General features: G+C 37.5%; 1 protein-coding gene across 6 annotated transcripts in view; it reads right to left on the reverse strand.

Annotated features, from left to right (window-relative positions):
• Window positions 1-9053, reverse strand: part of fli1 (Fli-1 proto-oncogene, ETS transcription factor) — a 36729-nt gene extending 27676 nt beyond the window's left edge. The window contains exons 1-2 of one of the 6 annotated variants that reach the window (XM_028045675.1): window positions 8849-9053; window positions 7340-7451 (exon numbers count right to left, since the gene is read on the reverse strand). In XM_028045675.1, the coding sequence (XP_027901476.1) occupies window positions 7340-7405 (66 nt within the window). In that variant the 5' untranslated portion in view covers window positions 7406-7451; window positions 8849-9053. Of the gene's footprint in view, window positions 1-32; window positions 285-7339; window positions 7452-8848 lie in introns of those variants that run through there. The other 5 variants (XM_028045676.1, XM_028045673.1, XM_028045674.1 and 2 more) reach the window with 5 other exon arrangements.
• Window positions 9054-11714: the final 2661 nt, after the last annotated feature.

Here is an 11714-nt window from a genome sequence, read left to right on the forward strand (position 1 = left end):
ACAAACTCATACACCCCGTCCTCCACCCTTACCTTAATAGTTCCGTCCATTTTGCCCAATTTTCAGCGGACCCCGACGATATCCCAAACATGACACGCTCCTGAGTTAATTCCAGTGCCCCCCCGGTACTATGTGGCGGAGAGAAGGAGACACTTTTTTCTCTCTTTACCGGATTGACTTTTTTCTTTCCTCTAAATTTGGGAAGTGAAGTCACCGCTGTTGAGAAGGTTTGAGAAGGAAGCTGTGTGTCACCGAAAGTCCTGCCTTCTAAAAAAAAAAAAAAAAAAAAAAAAAAAAAAAGAGAGAGAGAGAGAAAAGAAAAAAAAGGCAGGATACTGTCCCAGAGAGATAAGCAGTGAAACAATTGAGTGTTCGCTCCGCTGTTATGTTTTTCTGCTCGGAAATATTTACAGGATGGCTGGGCTGCCTGCGTTGCACACGGCCATTGCAGTGTTGTGCCGGCTGAGGGATATTGTTGCGCGCTATGTATTTATTCCCTGGCGGTAATGTCACAGCTGCTGTGGAAGAAGGGTTTATTTGTCCAGAATTTTTTTTAGTTTTATTTGAAGTTTTTTTTTTTTTTACGAATGAATATATGTTATGGAACTTAATGTTTTAGGGCGCTTTTTGACTCACGCCTACATTTCAGACACATCTGGCCATGCCTCCATCCCCCAGTAAATCAAGTCACAATTTTACTCTGGATTTCATAGTGGAAGTAATGCATTTCATCCCTGGGAGTGGACAGATGTTTCCCTCAATACCAACTGAGCTCTAAATCAAAACTGAGGAGATAGATACGACTGGGTTTTATTGTGGGTTGCTTTTTTTTTTCTTTCTTTCTTTGCGATCAGATATGTTAGGTGTTCTTTTGACATTATTAAAATAAAAGTAGCTCTTTGCCGCGATGTGATCTAAAAGTTGCTCCGCAACATGTGTTTTCTGGAAAAAGACATAGAAAGACCAAAGCGCACCAAAGTGAACTTTATTAATCAATTTGATTATTATTTTTATTATTATTATTATTATTTACTGCTATTAATTGTCTGAGCACAATTCACATCAGGAATCCTTCCCTCCGAAGGTATTTGAGCCCCCTCTTCCTTGCCTGCACTTTCAAAATGTTCTCATCAAATCAAGAGCAATTTTAGTGCATATTCCAAAGAGGAAGAGGGATTCTGAACGTGTCCAGTTTCTGACCGTGTCCAGATTCTGAACGTGTTCAGAGACACTGAAAGAAATGTCAGTTTTCCGAGTTTAAGATCTGTATTTTAATCAAATTAATTAAAGGCCATGTCAACAGAGTTTAAGGAATGAGATTGCTATTTAGTAAATCAACGTCCAATTACAGGAGGGGAAACAGAGTTTTTCGTTGGATAAACGTGAGCACACATCGTTTCCTAATGTTTAATAACGCATTGTGATTCGGCCAATGATAAGAATAATGAATACTTTTTTGCAGTATGCCTGTGGGGAAGCGGCCCCTCAGACTCAAATGGAGCCTGCCCCTGACAGCAGGGCCGGCCTGTCTGCACTCCACTTGGGGGTCTGGCGAGGCGGCATGGGCCCCCACCCTTGGGACCACCACATCTGGATCCTGCTAAGGGTCAAGGCTTCTCCTGCCTGAGGCCAGCTCTGACTCGAGTAATTAAGGGAGACACCTTGTTTAACTCTTTAGTGACTCTCTTGCTTTTTTTAAAATCGTTTTTGCTGTTTTTCTTTACATTCCAAACTCTGGAGTTTTTGCATCATCTTGATATAGAGAGACTACCTGTGTGAAGATAAATCTATCTATCTATCTATCTATCTATCTATCTATCTATCTATCTATCTATCTATCTATCCATCCATCCATCCATCCATCCATCCATCCATCCATCCATCCATCCATCCATCCATCCATCCATCCATCCATCCATCCATCCATCCATCCATCCATCCATCCATCCAACTACGACCAAATACTGGTATTAAGATATGGTGAAGTTTAAAAGAAATACTCAGATTTTGCCTAAAAGTGATTTCTCTGAAGTGTCTGAGAAAGTCTTGAAGCGATAGGAGTTTTTCCATAGCTGTAACAAACATGCAAAATTGCCTCGCCCCAAATGTCCCCCTCTAATAGATAGCCTGAATAACTAACTGCCTAATATCAGCTTGATCAAAGGATTTGATTGGTGTGCAGGGATGGCCCAAGGTCAGCTGAGGACAACTGCTAAATTAAATTTTTATGCCCACCGTCAGCTTAGCCTTTTGACTTAGTGAAATGATTAAGAAGAAGCAAAGCTAAATGAAGTTCAATTAAAATAAGGAAAACACATATCAAACTATTTAAACTTCCATGAAGATGTGACCCTAATTCAGACTAAAGCAACAAAACTATATAGAACATTTAACATTTTAAAGTTTCCAATCGTTTATATTAAGGTGGTGAATTTGTTAACCCATTGCATGCGAATTCCAATCCATTTCTTTGACTCTCAAACAAGCAGGGGGTTCCAAGCATTCACAAAGTTTGCTCATACATCAAACTGACTTTGGTTGAGTCACTCTGTAGAGAAGTAGGCAAATAACAAGCCACAGTATTTTACTAGAGTAGATTCTATAGTTTTGCTTAAGAAAATTCCATATTACTGTATAATTCAATATGCTATTTATCTTAGCAATAATAAAAACTTTTTTTGTCTTTCACTTTTAATTAAATGATTGATTTTTAATTAAAAATAATTAAATCATGTTATGCATTTCTATTTTAAATGTACAATGATACCATGATTGTTTACTTAATCCTACATGCCATAGGAATCTTATACCAGCCCATGCCAACAGGGTCAGACTGAGCTACAAGCAAACTTTGCAACTGCTAAAAGCCCCCTGCAGGTCTTTGGGCCTAAAAAGGAATTAAACTTATTAAAGGACAAGTTGAGAAAAGCACCAATTGTGCTCATATGGTGCTTATAAATGAAACATAATAATACCAAAAGTCAACTTAAAATCTGAAACATAGCTATGTAGATACATTAGACACATAGTGATATGTTAAATTGTTTAGTTCTGTTAATCTTGATGATTATGGCTATTAAAAATCTAACGTCCACTTCCATTTTATGAATTTCAATTGTGGCTCCTATAAAGGAAATTTTGCTTGAGGTCCCCAACAACTTTGGAACTGCTCTGCATGCTTATAATTTAAAGCCTCCACAAGTTTAACCGTTTCAATTTATGTAAATATACCTTAATTACAAAAAGCCAAATTTACTCTCACTTACACTCTTCATGCCAACTTTAAGTGGGTTTGAATAACACAAATCATCTTGTTTCACCTCCCAAAATATTGTCTTTTCTTGTCAAACCAAATCTTACCAACCTGTAAATAATTGTTTTAAAAGCAAGCTTCCTTTATTTTACAAGAAAATCCATCATTCCAGTCATAAATCTTATCAAAACGACAAGAGGGAGCGAGAACTCCCAAGATCATAATGAATAAAGCGGTAACAAACATTTTAGAAGCCCAATAAACAGATGCGAGTTGGTTTACACAGTGAACCACAGAACATCTGGCTTTGACGCTGGAACTAGACAGCCAGACATTTCTTCTTACACCACCAGCCAGTAGCTCCTCTGTCTCAGCACGGAGGCTGCAAGCCAGAGGTGGGCGGACACTTTGGTGAGTTTGTATGTGCAGCAGCCTTTCAATTGTTGTGGGCCCATCTTTTCTTCTTCAATTTAAATAAATCTGTGGTAAGATCTGAAAGGTAGGGAAAACTGACACGATATTGTATCTGCACAGCATTAACCGGCTCCTGTTGCTTTTTAAAAAAAAGTTATATTTGTTTTATATAGCCCCATTTTGTTTTGACATTTTTATAACCACCTTTAGACATTTTTAACATGGTAAAATACATAGGTAGTATTCAAGAAAAATAACCGCAATTCTGAAGTCGAAGCATCCTCCGTCCATGTAAGCCAGCCATTGCTCCTGTTTATTAAACTGCAGACTTGTATTCAGATCATTCCTGCTCTCAGGCGAAAAGGCATTTACCCGAGTCAAAATACTGAGGGCAAAAAAGAAGAAGAAGAAAAAAAACTGGAGTCTGCAGCACATAGAAGCACGAACTGTCTGGCCCCTCGCTCTAGGCCATAATTAATTTGAGATTTATTTTTATTGGAGAGTTCCAGTCTCGCCTGGCCTTAACCAAACAAAACCAAATGCCGGGGCCCTTTGGACTCGCTCGAAAGATGGGGAATATTTTTTTTAGATTTCGTACATTGAGGCGTGCCACATGCTGACCAGCATCGCCCTGCACGATTGAGAGGGAAGCAACAATTGCGAAGACACGCTTAACCCTGGAGTCACAGATCGGAAACGCCAGAATAAAAGGAAACAATCTAGGCTGCATTTCCACAACAAACTGAAACACAAAGCGTCACAAAATATATATTTCCCCTCTGCCTGCGCCTCTTACAGAAAGAGACATTCAGGCTCATATTTTCTATTTAAACATTCCCTGCTATTCAGCTCTCTTACAACAAATCGGGAATTGTTCCGACTCCTGAAACGCAAAGTCTCTCAGCGGTGGCACAAACGCTGCGGTTGGATGAAAGGAGCCCTTATTCAAAAAACGGGGGGATAAGTCCTCACAACATAAGAAGTCGCCCTTTGGAAAAACACCTTGATTATTAAGTTAGAAACATAGACCTACACTGTACAATGACTCATTTGAATGAAGCACACAGCCCAAGCAGTCAAACGTCACGCAGTCACTCGGCTTTCAAATACATTTTTTTTTCACTTTATATACACAGAATATATTTGATTTTATTTTATAAAATAAAACATTTTTATATATATATATAAAAAAACATTTGGCGTTTCAGTGCTATTTCTAGACGTGTGGATCCGTTGGATGTATCATATCCCCGCTGCGCCATGCATGCGGGACGATATGCGGGATTCATATGAAAACCAGATGTGCGTTGTTTGCTCTATTTACCCTCTCAGGAGCGTGACGGACAGAGAGCGGATTCATGACGTAAGGCATGATAATGAGACGTAACACCACATTTTAATGAGCAAAAAAGAAGAAAAACTGCAACAACAGAGCATCGTGACTTCAGAGTAACCAGGTATTTCTTTATTATTATTATTATTATCACTGTCAGTCACCTTGACACTGCAGTAAAATAAAATGCCTTACTTGTCATCAATGACCAAACAAACTGCTAGAATTTTATTGATGTAATTGCTATGATGTCACAAACATTTCATTTGAGAACATCATAACCAGGTTTAACTGCTTCACATGCTTAAATAAACTAGTTAAATTTCAACCAAATCTTCAAATGTACCTGTCCAAATTCTAATAAATTCTTATGATGACTTTCCACATATAGTTTATCCTCCGTGTTAAAAATAAGCAAAAGATAAGTACTGGTTTTTGATGGACATAAAAGATTACTAAACTATTACTAAAGGGTTTACCTTAACATGGTGGCAGTTCTAGACTAAATTTACCAGAGGCACAGTCTTTTTTTTTTTTTTTTTTTGTGGGGACACAGAACAAAATAAAGGACAAAAAAAAAATAAAACACTTCAGGAGTCTGCAAGATCAGCTTGCAAACTCCTGATGTAACAGATGAAAACTGTGATCCAGTATCAAAACAGCTGAAGCTAAATACTGTAATACTTTCATTTCTAATTGATTGTTAAAGGGAAACTGTGAAGATAAAATATTAAATTAGTGAAAGAGAACCAATTACCTACTGTTTCTGTTTCAGAGTATTTCACCATGAGAAAATTTTCCAGTATTATCTCTTCAGTACAGGGGCCAAAACAGAGGCCTGCACCAGGTCTACACGGGCACTGGACCCAGTTAGCCCTTGTCTAGAACCACCCTTGGAAGGTGGCATGTACAACCTTTTCCTTTCACACAGTCTGTCAGACAAGTATAATTTTTTAGTTGCTTTTGGAGCAACTGCTGATAATACAAACTGACACAAATGTATCTGCTATGTGTGGCACTTATTTAATATAAGACAAACTGTTAAAACTGTTATTCATGCCTTCATATTTCATCAAGTTTGAGCATTATGTTAGGCAGCCATATTGGTATCTGAGTTTAGGGCTGCTCCACAACCCCTGACTTTCCCAGTTGGAATTCTGGGTTTCTTGTTGCTTTTCTGACTAAAACCTGGGAAAATCAGACTTCCAAAAACAGAGAACACACCATAAAATATAATGTCTCAGATGCCCAACTTGCTGGGGCATTTGAGTTGCACTTTAAGTCAAATTTTCAAGAAATGTTCTTGCATCAGGTCAGAGATTTTCTTAACTACAAGTCTTTTGAAAATATTTAGATTTTAAATAGATTAAATATTATTCATGATACAGCTCACAGAAAGATATCAGCCATACTGGACACCACACATGACAAATGAGAATCGCTAACCGTTGACTGAACCAATATCTTCACTTGAGTTCTAACTAAGATTAAAGGCATTATCCATCCATCCATCCATTGTCTGTACACCTTTGTCCCTTAAAGGGTTCGAGATGGGTGCTGGTTAAAAAGGATTATTTGTTACTAAAATAAAAAAGCTTATGTGACTAGAAGTAAACCAGTATTGCAGAAGCATGGGAGTGCCAAGGCTTTAACTAGTTGTAGTTTTGCTATACCGCTAAAGGTTTCTGTCAACACTTTCATGGCTTCACATTTTGATGAAATTATCATTTACTAATCAGTAGTAAATGAGTTATCTATTTTTTATTTTTATTTATTTATTTATTTTTTGTGGAGCATAGAGCTCCATAGAACTGGATATGTTACTGCTATATTACTAATTAAAAACAGGCAGTCATAGAATGGAACCTAAATGACCTTAACCAATAAGCATAAGAAACTCCCTTTCTTATTGTATGATAAGAATACGAAAATATGATAATTGAACTGCAAATAGTCTATCGTTTGAAAAAAGCAGTACTAACTGTAAGGGATTTTTGCTTATATTATGTTGAAATAATAATAAATTGCTTACATTCTAAACATAATACAATATATCATTTACTCATGAAGTATAAATAATTGTAGCTTTTACGGTTTAAATAAAACCATTTAGATTACACTAAATGTTTTATTTAATGAATCCCATACCAGCACATGCCTATGTTTTCCTATTGTAAAGTTCTCTTAGTTAAATTGTTAAACCGTCTAAATTAAAAACAAGAAACAAAATGATCTAACATTATATCTAAATTATAGCATCATATAAGTCGAAATAGCCTTGGCAAACTTTGTTGTTGACTATCACAGCAAACTGAAAGAAAAGAACCCTGCAAAATTACCTGATCCAACAGACGGTGGTGTCTTACCTTAACGTAAGACGACGTGTCAGGGACAGTTTGAAACATGTCTACTAGACAGACTGGCCCAAGGGTGCTCAGTGTCCAATGGGCCCTGAAAGAAGACGAAAGAAAAAGAAAATTGATGGAAACAATTATTATTATTATTATTATTATTATTATTACAAGGTTGTGAATCCATAAAAGAAACACAAGGGTCAACACCTCCACCAAATTAAAAGTAAAATTTACCCCATGTACACCCTCCCTCAAATCTGCACGTCAATTCCAACCTAGATTCATTCACAAAGCCCGTTTTTCCCCTAAACTCTGGTATGAGCTATTAGATATGGAGCAGGTTTTAATTACTACCCTCCCTACTTAATAGCGCCAATAGATGGAAATTACAACAGTGACCTGGAGCTAACATGGATAAATTACTTACTTCAATTCTAGCCAATAGAAACTGAGCAACAAAAAAAAAAAAAAAAAAAAAAAAAAAAAACTAGGGCCCCCATCCCAACCCCCATCACGTTTTCCCCCTAAAGCTTACCACATATTGAAACACTTTTCGCTTTAATAAGTGCAGCTTACAAAGTCTCGGGTGAAAGGGCACTGAGGGGACGGTGTTTTTTAGTCCTTCCTTATACCTCTGCAATTATCAGCAGCGCAGAGCCATCACAAGCGCCTCTTATATACATATGGGTGATGAAGCAAATGAGGTTATGCGAATGTCTACAATGGCAGGCCATCTCTTAATAATCCCCGTGGAACATCTCTGCCCTGTGCAGTCATGCATGCTTTTACGAACCTTAATTTAGAACTGTGCATTAAGTTTAGAATTATCAACGGGTGATTTAAACGTTTTGTAATCTTTTAAAATATGAATTTAGGTATTGTTTTCTTCTTTATATTTGTGCAGACGCAAAAAAAAAAAAAAAAAAAAAAAAAAAAAAGCATCCGATTTCCAGCCGATAAAAAAAAGACCCTACAGGACACCGCATCTGCAGCCAATTAGAGGAGGACTGGTGAATAACGGCGTGAACCTTCCTCCGAGACAGCCCCGTGGGCCGGGGAACCCTCTAGTGTTACATTTTAAGCATCTTTACCTTGCAGTTATCCATCATAAACTAGAGTCAACTGGTTTTCAGCTATTACGTATTCTGTTGTCCCCCTCTTTATATCTCCACCATGATAAGACTTTGAAGAAGAAAAAGTCTCAATAGTCAAACAATAACTTTAAAACTGGGGGGAAAAAAACGGAATAAGCTGAACAAGTCTGATGTGATGAAGTTGAAACGTTAAGGCAAATGCAGTTTCACGTCACCTTCGCACTTAAGAAACATCGTCTCGCTACTTAAAATAGGATAAAATAAAACAAAATTAAAAATTAGAGATACAGCCAACTATCGAGCGCGTGACCATGTTTCAATGAAAACAAACACGCGGAAATGATTTATTGTCTGCCAGCACGCGCGTTTACCCAGAACAGCTTAAAAACTTGCCACTCACCTGTCGTTACTGCGGTCAATCTCTCTCTCTCTTTTTTGTCGATATCCCTCCACCAGGAAAAACCACTCCTCTGGCTATTTGAAATAATTAGTCCCGTCAAGAGTCGAAGGTGTTTTCCACTGATGATGACAGTGAGTTATTTTTTGACGGTGTCTGAAAGAGCGCCGGGTGCAGGCATGGAAATGCTCCTGAAATGAGAGAGCCGCGGCCAATAAGCAGCAAGAGAAAACCTCCCCTTTGCCTGCAGTGTGAGGCAACTGAACCATGAAATAAGAGAGAAGGCAAGAGGGGGAGAAAGAGTCTCATAAATCTAATTTGTAAAGTCTTTACGTACGATAAGAACGCAACAGTTTGGTTTTAAACAGCTTTACTTTTGGTCGGAAGAACAATAAACATGCGAGGTGTAGTGCACTGAGGGGAAACAATGTGGCAAGAGAACCTGGAAAGCCATCCAGCTGTAAAAGCACACAAACAGTCCATCTAAACTGAAAACCTGGAGAAAGATGGAAAAACGTTGCTCATCTTAGGGGGATGTACATGAATTGTGCGCTTGGTATTCAACCTCTTCCTCGTCTTTAAAAGTGGACTACATCAGACTTTTAGAAAGAAGACATGTTGCTTTATAACTAATTTGTTTGCATCTTTGCACAATCGTCCATCTAAACTTTTGATACTTTTTTACTTTCTTTGTCCAAGTGTTAACTTTCTGATGCTTTCATATATTTGCGTAGTGTCCTTCCCATATGACAGGATCTGTTTTGTGAAGTCCACCAGTCTTGTCTGAATCAATATACACCCACAACATGATGCTGCTACAAGCTGGCGTACAAACTTCCCCTTTTCTTTCCTCCAAATGCAGAAATAGTTTTTATGGTCAAACACTTCAGTTTTAGTTTCTTCAGGATACAGGGCATGTCTCAGATAAATAAGATGTATCTTTAATATTTTAAAATGCTTACTCTCATTGATTTTGATTATGGTATTGACAAAATGTAACGTTTGTTGATTGTTTGCTGTTCCCAACACAACTGATTACAGTGTTATGTTTTTATCACGTGAAGCACTTTGACCTGCCTTGTTGCTGAAATGTGCTATACAAATAAGCATGCCTTGACTTACCCCTGTGTATTTTAATGCTGTAATCTTGCTTTTTGTATTTCTTTTAAGTTCTTCCTGTTTGAGCTTTTTTTCAGCAAATGTCAATGAAGAAATAATTTCCCAATGGATAATGACACTCTCCTACCAGCCTCTTCAGCAGGTCTTTTGCTGTTGTTCTAGGGTTGATACACACATTAGAATACATACACACATTTTTGAGGTGACGTACATCCTGTACTGTCCAACTGAAATGTGTTTGAGATCTTGTTTGAGTGCCTCAGTTTTACTCAAATTTTGTGAATTAACCTCAGTAGGGTGTCACTGCATTACAAAGCTATGCAATTATCAGCTGAGCTTTTCCAGTTCCTTTTAAGTCACAGTAAGCTTAGTGCATTTAAACTTCTGAATTAAAAAAAAGAAAGAAAAACATAATAAAAGATATCTCCTAATATTTGAGTACAGCAATAATTTTGGTAATCATAACTTCATGGCAGACATTGAAAGAAATGGTTTTATTTCTCCATATCTATAAACATACTAGATTTTTAAAAGGGATGGGGGTTCCGAAAGAACCCATTAATTTATCTCCAAATACGAAGATTCAAATAACATTTGTGTCATCATTGACAGAGTGCTGCCCTGGGCACTGAGCGTTGCAACATAAGCTTATAATATAGACCAAAATGTATGCAAACTATACCAAATTCAAAAATAATTACAAATGCTGGAAGACTAAGAAAACTCTATATTTCTTGCCCTTGCTCTGAAAAACAATATATTATAATAGTGCCAGATCAGAGCTCTTTGGCTAAAACAATGGAAAAGCACATAATGTTAATTAGCACACTTAATTTCAACATTTTATAATAGTGGATTTAAGAGTGGGCATGTAAAAATACTTAAATGTTTGTACAGTGTGGAACATTCAAACAAACCAAGACCCTATGTGGTGGAGTTTACCTCTTCCTGCTCATTTGACCCCGCTCACTTCACTAACTTCATTTCCTTCATACAAGTTGCTCCCCTCATCTTCGAACAAGAGATTCCCCTCCACCGCAACCCCCAAAGGATGTGGGGCAATTTACGGTGGGGAAAGCCGCCCAACCGTGATGTTTTATTGCCTCATCAAGGTCACTGTTTCATACAAAGCAAACCAAAGTGAAACATAGGCTTCTCCTGTGAATTTGCATTGGGTCAGCATTATCTTGAAATTTGGACACATAGAAAATTTATATTTTTCTATTTTTTTTAGTGACTATTTGTTCTGTAATTATATAGGCCTTTTTGCTTCTCTAATAATTATACAAATTTCTATATCTTCCAAATGATGCAGCACAATATGTGTTATGACTACAGAAACATATTTATTTAGGCCTCAGAAGAAATAATATCGGCAACATCCAACTGAACAAAAGAAAATCTTTGAAAGTAAAACTGCACATATGTTTAACAGTGATAGGATCATCAGCTTGAAGATTTGCCTTTCATCAGCGGCTGGACCTTCTGTTTGTTGCACCATTTCCTAATGCAATGATTAGGAACAACAACACTGATAATGGTGTTCCCAGCGAGAAACAATGGACGGAAATCCCAACATCCGTTTTGCAGAAAAATGGCATTCATGTGCCTGCTGTGTTTGCCTTCCTCAGGATGCTGTGGAAGAAGTTTTCTAACACATTTGAGCTGTAACCACTAAACTTCTTGAAATGACAAAGGAATAAAAAAGGGCACAGTATCTGAGCTACAGCCAGTCTTACTCACACCACAA

The sequence above is a fragment of the Xiphophorus couchianus genome, chromosome 18 (assembly GCF_001444195.1).
Source record: "Xiphophorus couchianus chromosome 18, X_couchianus-1.0, whole genome shotgun sequence".
NCBI classification, from domain to species: domain Eukaryota; kingdom Metazoa; phylum Chordata; class Actinopteri; order Cyprinodontiformes; family Poeciliidae; genus Xiphophorus; species Xiphophorus couchianus.